Source organism: Gossypium hirsutum, chromosome A03 (genome assembly GCF_007990345.1).
Source record: "Gossypium hirsutum isolate 1008001.06 chromosome A03, Gossypium_hirsutum_v2.1, whole genome shotgun sequence".
Taxonomy (NCBI): domain Eukaryota; kingdom Viridiplantae; phylum Streptophyta; class Magnoliopsida; order Malvales; family Malvaceae; genus Gossypium; species Gossypium hirsutum.
Window position 1 is genome coordinate 113,030,749 of NC_053426.1, and position 16,719 is coordinate 113,047,467.

A 16,719-nucleotide genomic window follows, 5' to 3' on the forward strand; every position below is an offset into this window, starting at 1 on the left:
GTTAAATCATTAATTTTTTATTCAATTAGTTTGAAGTATTAATAATTTAAAAATAATAAAAAATTATAAAATAGATTTATTTGGTTCAATAATCAATTGTCAAAATGGGGTAATGTAACACTTAATCTCTAACTTTGACAAATTTTCTTAACTCGAGTTTTGAATTTTTTTTATCCATATTAATTTCGAAACTTGATATTTTTTTAATTTAATCCATTACACTATGAGATAATGGTAAATTATCAATTGAAAATTTTTAAAATTTATTCAATTTTACATTTTTTATATTTAATATAAAAATTATGACACATTATTAAAATATTATATCATCGTAGTTTAACATATCCAAGTTTATGGATGAAGTTGAAAAAAAATTACCAAATGTAATGTTTACTCCACGAATAATTCAATCCCACTTTATATCTTCATCATTGATTTTCACTTGTTCCCAAATTAAATTTTCTTCAATAAAAAAATCATTATATCATCAACAACCCCTTGAATTTCTGGTTGAAACTCAGCCTACAAAAAGCAATAGATTTTCTTGTCCCCTTACCTAAAGACAAAAGCCAAAAATAAAGTGGTCCTAATCTTCCAAAATACATACAAATACCGCACGTGATCACGCCAAGTAGTGTCAAAAAAGTTAAATTCTGCTACAAGTCCCTGTATTTTATGAAAGTTCTAGATTTAATCTCTATACTTTAATTTAAACAATTTTAGTCCTTATACTTTTTAAAATTTATTCAATCCTCACTGAACAATAACTTCATTAAGTTTTTCTATTTTTGAAATCTGATGCGTCAATCATATTATCATATATGTAATGTCATGTAAGCTAATTACTTTCACATTACTCACTAAAAATTCAGTTAATGGATAAACAATTCTCATTTGAGTTAGAATTGAAATTTCAAAATTCGAAAAATACAGAAACTTAGATTGATCTAATTAGAGAATATAGACCAAATTTGTAACTATACATATGGTACAAGTCTAGTAAATGAATTTAACCAAACAAAGTTAACTGCTGCAATCCCAAGGAGGAAAGGAGGGACGATGGCCCCCCAAATAGCAAATTATCATTTTAGTCTCTTGAAGTTTTTGAAATTATAAGTCTGTTTAACGGTAAAAATACTCTCCCCCCCCCCAAAATGAAAAAAAAATCAGTTTCTTTCCTTTAAAGTTATAAAATAACAAGCATATACAAAGATAAAATTATACTTTGACACCTTTAAAATTTTATAATTTAGTTTTGACCCACTAAAGATAAACTTCTGGCTTCGTCTTTGGCTACTATTTGGGTCAGAACTAAAATTACAAAATTTGAAAAACTAAAGGACTAAAATTGGAAAATTAAAAAAATTATAGGGACTAATTTTGATCAAATTAAAGTATAATACTGAATGCATCACTTTCGAAAAATACAGGGACTAATAGTAAAATTTAACCAAAAACTGCGTGTAACTGTTTTTCAAAAATTACTTTTCACTTTTTAAATTTTGCCCCCTCCGCCACCACAACCCCCCCCCCCCCAAAAAAAAAATGAAAACTACTTATAGTCAACCACTAAACCCCGCCAACTAACCGTTATTAAACACATCGTCCTCAATAAAACCGCCAAACTATTAAACGAATTAGAATCTATATATGCTCATTAGTGGCTGACCCCGCCATTTTTTTTGCCTTTTTGGTCATAATTCACTATTTTTTTTTTTTGAAGTGAGAGTATAGAAGGATTTGTAAGTACCTTTTTGAAAGCTAAGCTTGTGTCGGTTACCAATGGAGAGCCCGATTCCGACGGTGTTGAGTTCACCGGAAGTTCTGGGAGACAGTGAAGTGGCGGCGGCGGCGGCGATGGTTAGGGAATTGATGGAAGTGATAGAGACCGTTGGATCTTACGCTGGATTTAGGAAGACTCAGAGGAAGGATTGCTTGAATTTAGTGAGGAGATTGAAGCTTTTGGTTCCATTGTTGGAGGAGATTAAAGATCAGGTCGGTAACCCATTGGGTGTTTCGGGTTCGGGTATGGATTCTCTGGTTAGTTTGAAGAAAGCATTGCTTGGAGCAAAGAAATTGTTGAGAATTGTAACCATGGAAGCAAGATATATTTGGTAAATCACTTGGTTCCCAATTTTTTTTTCAATTTTTTAATAAATTTTGTGTTGAATACTGTTGATTTGATTGAGGAATTTTGCGTGTTTTGTTGTGGAAATTATTAGGCAATGGAAAGTGAAGCAGTGCTGTCTAGATTTCATGGTGTTTATGATAAATTAAACCAAGCGCTTGATGGGATGCCTTATGATGAACTTGGAGTTTCAGTTGAAGTGAAAGAGCAAGTAAATTTTCACCCTTTTCTTTTGTTTCTATTCCTTTCAACCCAGAATCTACTTTCTTTGTTCTTTTTTTCTTCATCTTTTTTTTGCTTCTATCTGGTTTCATAAATTGCTTTAGAAATTAACTTCGTAAGTTTGGAATAACTGATAATTTCTGGGTTTACTTGTGAATTTTAACTGAAAACTCTAAATTAATCCATCTAACTCGAATCCAAACCCGAAATGACCTAAGCCAGATCTAAAATGACCTCGAAATAGTAGCTGAAAGCACAATTATTATAGGAGGACTAGAGTTACTAGAGTTTAAGTGTTCTTAAAGGTGTATTATTTTTTGATTTAAAGGTGAGACTGTTTACGAGTAGTTTAGAAATTGTACTAAAAAAATAGAAATCTGTTAACGAGTATGAGTCACATCAGATGCAAATTATGCGCGGAATCTGTTAACTGAACTTAAAGTCATCGGAACTTAATCTATCTTGTCTGTAATTGTATTGTAACTTTAAAAAAAGAGTTGAACTTGAAGTTTAGCACTTAAAATGGACGTGGCTCGAGGAACACGAGTCTCAAATTTGATTTGGCTCGAGCTTAAAACAACCGGAACCGAAAAGATTTGAAAACTTTAAAATCCGAACGATCTGATCTAAAACTAACTCGTCCTCTTGGATTTAGTTCTATATTTGGGTTTAAAAGTTGCTAATTCTTGTTCTTTGTTTCACTTTGAGGTCTCTCTTGCTTAGTGTTTTCCAAAAGCAAGCATATATGTTCATGAAAGTATCCAAATATTCCCACTTTTTACCCTTTACATAATGTACTTTTTGGCTTTTAGGTTGAGCTAATGAGAATGCAACTTAAAAGGGCAAAGAGGCGAACCGATACACAAGATATGGAATTAGCAATGGACATGATGGTCGTTTTCTCGAAAACTGATGATTGAAATGCAGACATTGCTATACTCGAAAGACTAGCAAACAAGCTCGAGTTGCATACAATTGCGGATTTGAAAGCCGAAACTGCAGCTATCCGGAAACTTGTGAAACATAGAGGTGGACACAATGAAACCGTACAGCAAATCTTAGACCTTTTGGGGAAGTTCAAACTAATCATGGGGATCGATGAGACCGTTTCGTTTGATGGTCCGATTTCAACTAGAACTCTTCGGAGGTGTCAATCTTCGTTGATACCTAATGAATTTCTTTGCCCCATTATATTGGAGATTATGACAGATCCTGTTATTGTGGCAACTGGACAGGTAAGATAATATTGTTGGATATTGTTGATGTGTTTTTGGTTGTGGACTTGACCTGGTTCGGAGTTCGGGTGTGTTTGCAATATACACGTAAGATTCGGGGCATAAGAGGGAGTTTGTGCTCCAAAACAAGTTTCGATGCTTAAGTAGATGATATAAGAGCTCGAGCTAGTTCAATGCGGTAAAGATGTAGGGACTATAAATATATGAGATGAAAGTCGTAAACCCTAAACCTGTAAAGTTAAAGTTTCCTTAGGCCTGAAGCTATTACAATTTGCTCGTGAATTTGGTTAAACCTTCTTACATGTTGCAAGAAAACTGATATGATTGTTGTTGTTGTTGTTTTTGAAGACCTACGAAAGAGAAAGTATTACGAAGTGGCTAAACTCAAACCATCGAACCTGTCCAAAGACTGGACAGACCTTGGATCACTTGTCTCTAGCACCAAATTTCGCACTCCGCAACCTTATTCTCCAATGGTGCGAGAAGAACAACTTTGAGCTGCCAAAGAAGGATACCTACCCGTCTTCCGATACCTATTCAGCCGACCTCATGGAAGAAATCTCCTTGTTGGTTAAAGATCTATCTTCAAGCCACCCGAACGTGAGACGAGACGCGGTCATGAAAATTCGAATGCTATCAAAAGAAAACCCGGAGAATCGAATTTCCATTGCCAACACAGGAGGAATCCCGGGTTTAGTTCAGCTATTGTACTATCCAGACTCCAAGATCCAAGAACACGCAGTCACTGCATTATTGAACTTATCAATTGATGAAACAAACAAAAGGCTCATTGCTAGAGAAGGTGCCATTAAAGCCATCATTGAGATCCTTCAAAATGGCACTGATGAAGCTCGAGAAAACTCCGCAGCAGCTTTATTCAGCTTATCGATGCTTAACGAAAACAAAATTCTTGTGGGAAACTTCAATGGGATCCCACCATTAGTAAACCTTCTTCAAAATGGTACCATCAGAGGCAAAAAAGATGCTGCCACTGCACTCTTTAACTTGTCTTTAAACCAAGCCAACAAGTCCAAAGCCATTAAAGCCGGCATTATCCCACCATTGCTTCGTTTGCTTGACGATAAGAACTTGGACATGGTCGATGAGGCACTCTCGATCTTGTTGCTTCTCGTGTCACACCCTGAAGGACGGAATGAGATCGGACGGTTGTCGTTTGTTGAGACATTGGTGGGAATTATTAGGAGCGGGACACCGAAGAACAAAGAATGTGCCGTTTCAGTACTCTTGGAACTCGGGTTGAATAATTCGTCGCTTGCATTGGCTGCACTTCAGTTCGGTGTTTATGAACCGTTGAGAGAAATCGCCATTAATGGGACAAATCGAGCTCAAAGGAAAGCTAATTCATTGTTGCAGCATGAGTAAGTGTGAACATATTCCTTGAAACTTTCTTCAAATGGTTCCTAAATTGTCTCTGCAAACTGGAAGTTTATGCCCAAGTAAATGTTATTCCCTGTGTAAATCAAGCTCCATTGCAGTATTTTTTTAACCGGTCACTTTCCTAGTCATATTGGGATTTGAATGATTCTCGAGTTGACTCGGTTTGGACTCAAAACTAGAAGTGTTCATGCGCTAAATCGAGACCCAGTTAAATATTAGGCTCAAGTCCAAAGGTCCGCTTAAAATTTGAAAGTGTTTGGACGAAAAATGGGTTTAAAAAAAAAATAGGCTCGCTTAAAATATGGGTCGATTTGAATATTCAAGGCCTAAGCTTGGCCCGGCTCAACTGGTTTCTAAGTTTATAACATAAAATATTATATTATTTTTTATATTATATAATTTATAACACATTCAAAAATTAAATCAAATACATCGTATTATAATGTAAACATTAAAAAAATTGTTAAGATACCTATATATGAAATTTTAATAAACGAAAAAAATGGATAAAATTATTAAATATTAAATTAAAAATAATATAAATATTTTTTTAAATTAAAAAAATAATATGAGTGAGTTTAAACAAGCTTCAATTAGGGGTGTTCAACCGGTTAACCGACCCGAAATAATATTAACCGAATTAACCGACCCTTCAAATTTTTTAACTGTTAACCAAACCGAAATTTTTTCAAAAAAATTAACCGAGCCGAAATTTTTTCGGTTAATTCGGTCGGTTAACCGAAAAATATATATTTTTTATTTTTGGTTAAAATAAGTATAAAAGTAACCGAATTAATCGAATTAACCGAATTAACCGAATTAATCGAATTAACCGCCGAATTACCCGAATTAACCGAATTATTTGTATAAAATTATATTTTTTATATTTTTATTTATATTTTTATTTTTACATTTTTATTTTTATTTATTACATTATTTGTAATTTTTATGATTAGGTTGGGTTGGGTACTTGGGTTAATATATATTAGATTGGGTATTTGGGTTTATGTTGAATTGAGTTTGAATAAATAGTGGATTATTTATATATTATAACTTTATTTATTAATATTTTCGGTTAACCGAAAATATTCAGTTAACCGATCGGTTTCGAACCGAATTAACCGTTAACAGAAAACTAAAAAAATTATTAACCGACCCCCGACCGAATTAATTCGGTTAACCGACCGATTAACCGAATTCGGTCGGTTAACTGAATTTTTTCGGTTTTACCCGAATTTTGCACACCCCTAACTTGAATTACTCATTCACAAATATGGGTGGGTTTGGGGAAAATTTTGAGCTTATATTTCAGGTTGAGTCAAGCTTGAGGGAGCATGAACGTGTTAATATCATGTTTTAGACCCGGCTCAGCCCATAAACACCTCTACTCAATTTTAAAAGTTTTAGTCTTGATCCCGAGCCTACCTGATCGAATGACTCGTTTTACTATTAAAAATAAAAATTTCTTTAAATTTAATTATAAAAATATAAATTTTAATATAAAATTATTTTTATACTTTTTATTATTTTTATGTAAAATGAGTTGGCTGACTCAAGATTGAGAAATATATATAAACTCAAGTTTGGTCCATGAACACCTTTAGACAAAACTCTTTTAATATTACTTTTTCCATTCACAAAATTTTTAAAAATTTGAATTATTCCGATTCCAATTAATTATGGATTTAAGTTATTTTAAGTTTAAATTGTTTCGAGTTTAAAATATTTTGAATTCATTCAGTTATTTAAATCTGAGACTCAATTTTTTCAAGTCAACTCACTATGAAATCGAATTATTTTAACTTTCGATCACTTTAAACTTAAATCATTTCAATTTTCAAATAATTTCAAGATTTAATCATTTCGAATTCAGCTTGAATGGTTGAGATTGTTAATTTTTTTATGAATAAATAAAATTTGGATCGAATTTCTAAATTCGGGTCAGAGTCCTAAACTATAAATAAGATTTTACACTGTTTAAGCCCATTTCAAGAAAAAAGCCCAAGAAAAAGAAACCATTTTCTAACGAAACGTGGCACACTACTATTAGTTACATGACAAAAATTGTTGTTTGGAGAGAAAGAAAATAGAATATCCCAAAGTTCCACTTTTTCTTTACGGTCCGTCTCGCAGTCTCTCTCTTGTTTCACAAGACAAAAAAGCGCTCTGTTCTGTAAGAAATTAGAATCCCCAATTTTCATTTCCCAGGTTCTTTACTTATAGAGAAGGAAAAGAAAGGAAGGGAAATTATTTTTATTTTCGTATTCATCAAAATTTTTCTAGGGTTAGGGTTTTTGATTGATCTGAAAGAGGGAGATATGGGTGCGGAAGGGGATTCGAGTGAGTCACGACCCGTTGGCAATGTAGGAGAAAAAGAAGAGGGAGTGACGGTTAATATCCGCTGCTCGAACGGTACAAAATTTACGGTGAGGACCAATCTTGAATCAACCGTTGGATCTTTCAAAGCTCTTTTGGCTCAGAATTGTGATATCCCAGCTGATCAGCAACGATTGATTTATAAAGGGCGAATATTGAAAGATGACCAAACCCTTCAAAGTTATGGTAATAAGTTTTAATTGACTTTAGAAAAAAAAAATTTCTTTATGATTTTTTTGGGTTTATTTTTTAATCTTTGGTATTTAGAGAAATATTCTTGATGATTTTTTTGGGGTTTATTTTTTAATCTTTGGTATTTAGAGAAATATTGAAAACGGTGAAATTTCTTAAAAAATTAAAAAGGGTACTGGTAATAAGTTTTGAATGCATTAATAAAATGCTTGATTTTCTTAATTAGAGTATTTAGGAATTAGACTGTTTTTGATTAAGGCATTTGGATATAAATTTAATTTATGTGATGCTTACTTTAGAAGATAAATCTATTTCATAGGAGGGGGTAAAAGTAACACAGCGTCTCCTGTACTAAGAGTCTGATTATATTTTGCTTATTACTCCTTGTAGGTTAGATCAAAGAGCAAATTAGTCATTTTGTTAAAAATTGGCGCACCAAGTGTAACTCCGGTTATTCGCTCAGCCACGCCAATAGAAATTGATGAAAATTTTAAGTGAAAGGATTAGTTTGCTCTTTGATTTAATGTACAATTATTAATTTGCTCATTTTTTAAGTAAAGGGGGCAAAATGTAATTTGACTTTTAGTACAAAGGCCTTTATGGTACTTTTGTCCATAGGAGGGTCAAGTAAATTTGTAATATGTGAACCTAAATTTATGCTCAAGTATTTCACTTTTTTTAATCCTTATTGAAGGTTTGCAAGCTGATCATACGGTCCACATGGTCCGTGGTTCCGCCCCGTCTTCGTCTACACCTCCTTCTGCAGCTACCACAAATGTTGCAACTCCTAATACAACACCTGGGGTCACGCTTGGTGTTGGTTCTAACGACAGTGCTGGCCTAGGAGCTTCGTTATTCACTGGACTCAATCCACTCGGTAGCAATGGAGGTTTCGGTTTGTTTGAATCCGGACTTCCTGAATTTGAACAAGTACAGCAACAGCTAACTCAAAATCCTCAAGTGATGAGGGAAATAATGAATACACCTGCTATTCAAAGTTTGATGAATAACCCGGAGTTAATGCGCACTTTGATTATGAGCAATCCCCAAATGCGTGAAATAATTGATCGGAACCCTGAACTTGGGCATATACTTAACGATCCTAGCACTCTTCGGCAAACCTTGGAAACTGCAAGGAACCCTGAACTCATGCGTGAAATGATGCGAAATACTGATAGGGCCATGAGTAATATTGAATCCTCTCCTGAGGGATTTAACATGCTTAGGCGTATGTATGAAAACGTTCAGGAGCCATTTTTGAATGCTACGACTATGGCTGGAAGTAATGTAGATAGTCCAGGTTCGAACCCTTTCGCAGCCCTATTGGGCAATCAAGGTAATTCTCAAGCTAGAGATTCACCAAACAACACTTCTACTACTGGTTCCGAAACTACCCCAAATACAAATCCTCTTCCTAACCCTTGGAGCAACAATGCTGGTGGTGGTAAGGTTCAGCCTTCTTTACTTCATTGAAGCATGATCCCAAAAGCTCTCGGTCTTAAGTAATTTCGATAACATGCACTTGAATATTGATCAATGCTTAAACTATAATGACATTATACTGAGTTTATTCAGTTGTGTGATGAATGTTTTGATTAAGAATTAATTTAAGTATAGGTTGCTGCCCGTGTTTAATGTTGCGTGATTAGTAATTATATATTTTCTTTTGACATTTTGCAATATGAATGAGGGATTCTTTCTTTTTAGCCATTGAGTGAAGAATTTGTTCTTATTTTGAAATTTTGCATGTTGAAGTAGAGCAACGGCTTTTACAATATTTTGTCTGAGACTGCTTGTTGCCATGTTTAGTTTTTCATGATCGTGAATTGCTAAAGCTTGGCGTTTTTCAATACAATATGTTCTACACTATGTTACCGCAGTTTTAGTATGAAAAGTTAATATACCACAAACTAGAATTATCTAAACCTTTTTTTCTTTAGATGCCAACTATTGTTTCATATCTGTGTGCTGCAAATTGTCAGGGGCAGCCCAGACCAATACTGCTGCAAGGTCAAATCCTGCTACGGATGCTAGGACACCCGGTGTTGGTGGTCTAGGAGGGCTTGGGCTACCAGACATGCCGCCCATGCTGAATGGAATGCCAGATGCTTCTCAGTTGACACAATTGTTGCAAAACCCAGCTATATCACAAATGATGCGTAGTGTAGCATCTAATCCCCAGTATATGAATCAGGTACATTGAAGAATCACTTCAATTGAGAGCTTGCCATCTGTTCATTTTCGTTATGTTAAGAATTTGTGTACTTTTTTAGATTATGAATCTCAACCCCCAACTGCGTGGAATGTTTGACTCGAACCCTCAATTGAGAGAAATGATGCAAAACCCTGAAGTACTTCGTCAGATGTTTTCCCCTGAGACAATGCAGGTATATCCTATGCCGCTTGCATCTCTGATTTCTCTTTGAGTACGTGATAAATGATTATTACATGATTCTATGGTTTTGAATCTTTTGTTCTTTATGTAATCTCACCTTAGTTGATACGGTCTTTTAGGCATTTAAAGGCTACCCCAGTGGATGGTATCAAGATTATTTTATTACCAAGTTTTGTGGTAAAAGTATCATGGAAGCCTTTGTACTAGGAGCCAGATTCCAATTGCATTTTGCCTCTTCAACTGAAAAAATTGGCAAATTAGTCTCTGTTGTTAGATCAAAGAGTAAATTGGTTCTTTTGTTTCATTCACTTCTATTGTTAAAAACTGGTCCCTATATATCAGCATAAGGTACACGTGGCACACCACTTGTCACTATTTGATTATTTTGTTAGTCATGCCATTTTTTAATGGTAGATATGGATGAAATTTTTAACAGAAATGGCCAGCTTGCTCTTTAATCAATGTGTAGGGATTAATTTGCCCCTTTTTTGAGTAGAGAGGGCAGAATGCAATATGACATCTAGTACAAGGACCTCTATGATATTTTTACCCTAGTTTTTTTTTGGCAGTAAAGTCACCGTGTTCACCTTCCCTTTGCCCTTTTTTTTCGTCTCTTGCAGCAAATGCTAACTTTACAACAGTCACTTCTGTCTCAGCTCAATCGGCAGCAATCTACACAGTAAGTAATAGTACCTATGTTCCATTGGTAACTAAAACCCGAATTGCTTTGTGCTATTCTTGTTTTTAAGGTTGTCCTAAGACTTGTGCTTGCTGCTGTTACAAATAACGTATAATGATAAATATAACATTTAAATCTTTTGTCATTTACCCCTTTTTTTTTTGAGCTAAATTTAGCCTTCCACTTTTTAAAAAGAGTCAGAATTTTACCATCACCTTTCAAAAAGAGTCAAATTATTTTTTATCGGAAATACTGACTAAAACGTTAAATTTTTAAACATAGAAGCCCGCATGGCAACCCATGTATGATTCATGTTATTTTTTTGAATTTTGAATTTTGAATTTTTGAATATTTATCATTTTTAAATTATTTGTTAATGTGACATATAAGACAATATCATTAAAAAATTAATGTTTTAGTCAGCATTTTCGATAAAAAAAAGTGATTTGACTCTTTTTTTACTTAATGGCCAAATTTAACTGAAAATAGAATAAGGGCCAAATAGGTAAAAGATGTAGACGTTGAGGGTTAAATTTTTCATTACACCTATTTCTATAGTGAATTAGCGTCTATTTCTTGATTGGACATAGATTTCTTGTATACCTTCCATAATAATTTCTAAATTGTTGTTTTAGATTTGGCCATCTGAAGGATTTAATAAAAATAGAATCAAATTCTTTTTCTATTCTTTATATTTTTTATGTGGGAACTTACCTTGATTATCATCACTTTTCTAACCGTTGCTAGCATCTTACAGGGATTCAACGCAGAGCAGTACTACTACAGGTACAAAATACGAACAAGTCCAAACTGTAGTTACAGATTTTTTCGATAAAGTGCTTGAAAGGGCTCTCTTAAACATCAAACTCTCTAGCTTGCGTTGCCACCTTCTCTTAACAAGCTCTTATTTTGACTATATTTTACACTTCGTTTTGTTTTAATGCATTTCCAGGAGCACCTGGTACTCCTAGTCTGGACTTGTTGATGAATATGTTCGGTGGTCTCAGTGCCGGTAGCCTTAGTGTTCCCAACCAACCCAATGGTTAGCACCATTATATCTTTTCACATTATACGAAAACTTCACTTTCATTAAATTTGCTACACTACTAATACCGTCTTTGTTGTTTTTTCCAGTTCCCCCAGAAGAACTGTATGCTACACAATTATCACAACTCCGAGAAATGGGTTTCTACGACACCGAAGAGAACATTAGAGCACTTCGTGCTACTTCTGGAAACGTCCACGCCGCAGTTGAGAGACTTCTTGGAAATCCCGGGCAGTAATGCCTCGAAATATTCGTGTAAAATTAGTTCATTTGGCATGTTTGCCATAGCCAACCACAAATTATCGACATGCCTGCTGATCCCCTTGTTTGTGCGTGTTTGGTAAGCAAGTAAAACACATTGATGACGATGATCCTGAGAACTTTATATCGATAGGCTTTGTGCGTAACTCGGATTGGATCATTCAAGTACTTGCTTATGTACATACACATCAGATTATTGTTTTTTCTTTGTTATGAGAACATAAAAAAGAGGCTGCTTATGTCATTGTGATTTTTGTTCTCCATTGCTTTTGGATTTTCAATGGAATCTTACTGGGAAAATTTTATTCATGCATTGAATCCCCCCAATGCAAATGCAAATGAACTGTGCGAATTAGCTATTCGAAGCTTTCATTTTGATCAAAAGATTAGTCCTTTTTCATTCATTGATCTAAGTTTCTTCTAGCCCCAGTATTTCTATTGAAAAATGAGGTGAGCTTGCTTGTTCTCTCATATAAAGTTTGAGAGGTTAAATTCTGGTATTACTTTCCAAGTATTGGTAAGCTTATTTGTTGGTAATCTAATTATGAAAAGTTCTAAAAATGGTCTTGTAACTATCCGAATTTATTTTAGTCGCTAGTCATTAAATGGCTAACATGGTTTAAAATTGGCATAATTCTATCTTTAACTCTCAATATTTATACACTATCTCAATTTAATTTTGATTCTAAAAAAATTATCTCGCAGCATTTATACGTTATGTAATTTGATTTTTTTGTAATTTTGTTTCAACTAATAAGCTAAAAAATCAATTTTATTGGTTAAATTTGATTGAATATCAAAAATGAAAATACCCAAAAATCCAAGATAATAATTTTTTTTTCATTCTTTTAATATAAACTCTCAATGTCACAAGGGCAAATCTAAAATAAGAAAAATCAAATTATACAATTTGTAAATATTAGGGGTTAATCTTTTTAGAATTAATACTAGATTGACACAATGTATAAATATTGAGGTTAAAGTTACTATTGTGTCAATTTTAAAAGCTGTCAAGTTATTATTTTATTGGTAATTTAGCGACGTGTGTTCAAAAAAGAAACAGTCGAATAATTATGTTCCTTTTATAACTTTTCATAATTGGACGACTACTAATAAAATTTACCCTATTATACGAAAGCAATTATTTTACAAAGGGAACTTTGAAATTCATGCAAGTTTGTCATTGAGCAATGTGTTTAATTTAAAAAAACATGTTAATGCCAATATATCATAATATCTAATTTTCCAAATGTTGGGGGGAGAAATTATATAAATACTCCAAAAACAAGGGTGCCACGATGCAATATTCCCCTCGAAACTAAAAATTAAAAAGTTCAAAGGTCTAAACGGTAAATTAAACTACTTCGTTAGAGGCAAAAGTTCCTTGCCTATTGAAAAAACCGATCTTTCTCTCTCTTTTTTCTCTATTTCTGCGTTTTAAATGAGCTAAGGTAAAATGTCTTCTCTGTCTTTGTTTTAATTCAATATTTTCTATATATTTTCCTTTTGCAGCACTTCATTTGCTTTATTCGTCTCCTTTTTATGTTCTTATTCGTTAGGTAATTGTGAATGTTTTGAATATGATCAACTTCAATATAATTGCATAAATATTCCGATTTTTGTGCTGATTTTTGCATTTTGATTCAATTGTATTGTTCCTTTAATGCATTTTGAAGAACCCATGTCTTGAAAAGTTGATTAATTTGTGTTTAAGAAAGCACCCTGGGTACTGGTTCTTTTGTATTTTTTGCAATATGTGATGTATTTTTATCTTTGATTGATATAGTCTTCAATTGAAATAATCTTCAATTCTGAATTTTGTTGGGTTAAAATGTTCTTTGTTTGATTTGAGTGAAAAATGACCTAATTTGTTATATTTTGTATTGCCCAAGTTTGTATCTTGTTTCTATTTAAGAGAAATTCAAACTTAAAATGCATTCTAAATTTTGTTTAATGAATTCCATATAAATTTTTTTGTAGCTTATTTGGAATCTGTAGTTTTCTTTGTTCGGAATTGAAAAAATTATTGATTCCAAACTTGAGGATCCATTTGTAAATGCATTTAAGTGTGAACTTTATTCCCAAATGATTTGAGTTCCGGTTTTGATACATTAATTTGGTTAGAAATCTCGACCTTAGCAATAGCTTGACCATCTATGGTGATTGTTAATAGATCAGATAAAACTATTTCAATTTTGACAGAGCCGAGGGCAGTGTACCTTGCTATTGTTAGCAAAACATAGGTAGTTCTCCTTGATCTTTAATATCGAATTGCCTTGATATTCATCCGTAATTACTAACTAGAAGAGATTCCAAACCATAGATCATTTACTTCCCTCGAGACATGTCCGGCTAAGGCCAAACTTGTTGCATGAAAAAACTCCTTTATCTTGTGAAAATCAGTCATATACTTTGTTCTTTTAAAGTGTTTTGAATAGGTTGTTTTGAATTATTGTTCTCAGACATGACCCCGAACATGAAGAGAAGGTTCAAGAGGTAAACGTTATACATGATAAAACAAAATGTGATATCACAATCATAAAATTTCAAGGGATTGTCTTACATTTGTGTGAATTTCATTTTATGTTATTAAAAAAAATGGCCTGTTAGTATAGTTTCATTACTTTTTTTGCTATTATTTATGCCATGATCTGCTTGGTTTTTATGAATCTGATTGAATTTTACGTTATTTTCGGTTTAAGCGAAAAGCTAACACTAATATGTTTGTTTGTCTGGGCTTGTGCTGGTCAATTATGGAAAAGCAGTATGCATTAAATTCCACAAAGAAAAGCTATATCTGGTCATTCAGGTCGGAAAAATTATCCGTTTTTAGTTTAAGAACCGCATCTTCAGTTTTGATTTGATTTCAGTTATATGACCATGGTCACTTTATTACCTTGATCAGAAAAAAAAAATCACCAGATGGGTCAACAAACAATAGACTCTAAAGTTAGTGAATACGGGCTGCGGAATCCCGAAAGTAAGTCGCTGACTTGTGATAAGCAACCTCTGGTTGGTACAAAGAAGACACCATTAAGAGATCTGCAGAACGAAAACAGAACCGTGCCGTACTCTACGGGAAGCTCTTCATTTTCTAAAGATAGAGGACCTGTTATTGATCCTGCTAAGGTTTCTGGAAATAAGAGACCAGCCCCTGAATGTCCTGTGAGTCCTTCACGCTGCCAATCTCCGAGCAGTAGTGCTATAAACGGGCATCTTGTTTATGTGCGTAGAAAACCCGAAGCAGAATTAGTAAAAAACTGTGCTTTGGACTGTAGCAGCACAAGTAATTGCCAACAGCCGAGGCCTGCAGGTGGTCAAGTGGAGGAAATTAACCAACAAAAGCCCCAAATAAAGGAGCCTAAAGTTTCTTGTTTTCCAGCATTTGCACCACTTCCGATGGCGCCCTTGACAAGTTCATCTGCCAAACCTTCAGTGCCTATACTTCTCGGAAAATCTGCTACGAGATTAGCACCACCCTTGGAATCCAATCAACATGCGGCCGTTTCCTCAGCCTCTGCGTTGGATAGTCCGAATGGATTTAAGAAGCTTCACTGGGAAGAGCGGTATTATCATTTGCAGATGCTATTGAAAAAGTTGGACCAGTCCGATCTAGAGGATTATACCCAGAGTATGTCCGTATTTTCAATGAATCAAATCTTACCGGTAAAAGTACCATGGAGGCCCCTGTACTAAGAGTCGGTTGCATTTTGCTCTCTTTACTCATGAAATGAGCAATTTAGTCGCTATATGTTAGATCAAAGAACTAATTAGTTCCCTGTTAAAAATTTCATCAATTTGTTATGCTAAAACTGGTCCCTATCCGTATAGAGACTAATTTGCCCATTTTTTATTAGTAAAAATAGATGAAATTTTTAACAAAATGATGAATTTGCTCTTTGATGTAACATACAGGTATTAATTTGTCCATTTTTTTAGTAGAGAGGGCAAAATGCAATCCGACACTTTACATAGGTCTTCATGGTGCTTTACCAATCTTACTGTATCTACTCTCCCAATCGTAACAATCTTATGTAAATCTTATGTCACAAAGTTATTTCGTGTTATGTTGCCAGTGCTTCGATCACTTTCTGCAGTTGAACTCAGTAAACATGCTATAGAACTCGAAAAAAGATCGATTCAGCTCTCACTGGAAGAAGGTAATTTACATGTGCATCGTGTATTACATTTCTCGTACAATTATCTGTATGAATGTATAGATATACTGTGTTTATAAATTATAACATTCCATCATCTTAATCAGTTGGTAATTATCACAAATAGTAGCATTCATATTGTTCTTCCCCATTGTTACAGCGAAAGAGTTGCAGCGTGTTGCCGTTTTAAATGTCCTGGGAAAAACCATGAAGATAGCTAAAGCACCCTCGAATCAACCGGATCAATCGTACAAATAAAAAGCATCCGCAAGGTAATGAATGTTGTAAGTTGTAATAGAAAAGCCGGTGCACAAACGTGCGCACTTGTTCTGATCTTCGTTCGTTGTAGTTGTTCTGCAGTTGCTGGCTAATGCGGTATTTACTGTAGTTTTAATCTCGAAAATTCTGTGTATTTTCATAGCGAAAAGGTACGGACAGTACACTTAAAACTGTATTGTCATATGGGTTCTGAAATGATCCTTTTTTTTCTTTCTTCTTTAGCTGTTGAAAATGATCCTTTAAGTTGCTTGTATTAAGCCTAGTTTGCACTGTTAAATTTGGGTTTCATCTATTTTAGGGTCAAGTTCAAGCATACCTTTAATGTCAATTCTTGCATGAGTTTGAAATGATT

The 16,719-nt window shown here is 33.9% G+C and overlaps 2 protein-coding genes and 1 pseudogene across 8 annotated transcripts; all 3 read left to right on the forward strand.

Annotated features, from left to right (window-relative positions):
• The first annotated feature begins 1,563 nt into the window (after positions 1–1,563).
• Positions 1,564–5,069, forward strand: LOC107939388 (U-box domain-containing protein 15-like; annotated as a pseudogene).
• A 1,951-nt stretch (positions 5,070–7,020) lies between these two features.
• Positions 7,021–12,240, forward strand: LOC107939403 (ubiquitin domain-containing protein DSK2b). The gene is made up of 8 exons (XM_016872734.2): positions 7,021–7,545; positions 8,246–8,995; positions 9,534–9,745; positions 9,825–9,938; positions 10,567–10,625; positions 11,383–11,411; positions 11,578–11,667; positions 11,760–12,240. Exons 1-8 carry the CDS (start codon positions 7,302–7,304, stop codon positions 11,906–11,908), a joined length of 1,647 nt encoding a protein of 548 aa, XP_016728223.1. The 5' UTR covers positions 7,021–7,301; the 3' UTR covers positions 11,909–12,240.
• A 921-nt stretch (positions 12,241–13,161) lies between these two features.
• On the forward strand, positions 13,162–16,620 carry LOC107939382 (uncharacterized). 7 transcript variants are annotated; one of them, XM_041103284.1, is made up of 6 exons: positions 13,285–13,382; positions 14,697–14,740; positions 14,837–15,562; positions 16,008–16,091; positions 16,249–16,360; positions 16,438–16,620. In XM_041103284.1, the coding sequence occupies exons 3-5, from the start codon at positions 14,854–14,856 to the stop codon at positions 16,344–16,346; spliced, it is 891 nt and encodes a 296-aa protein (XP_040959218.1). In that variant the 5' UTR covers positions 13,285–13,382; positions 14,697–14,740; positions 14,837–14,853; the 3' UTR covers positions 16,347–16,360; positions 16,438–16,620. The 7 variants fall into 7 exon arrangements, with proteins under 7 accessions (XP_040959220.1, XP_040959218.1, XP_040959219.1 ...); XM_041103285.1 differs by having other exon boundaries at positions 16,449–16,620; XM_041103279.1 differs by adding an exon at positions 14,394–14,427 and having other exon boundaries at positions 13,293–13,382; positions 16,249–16,620.
• The last annotated feature ends 99 nt before the right edge of the window (positions 16,621–16,719 follow it).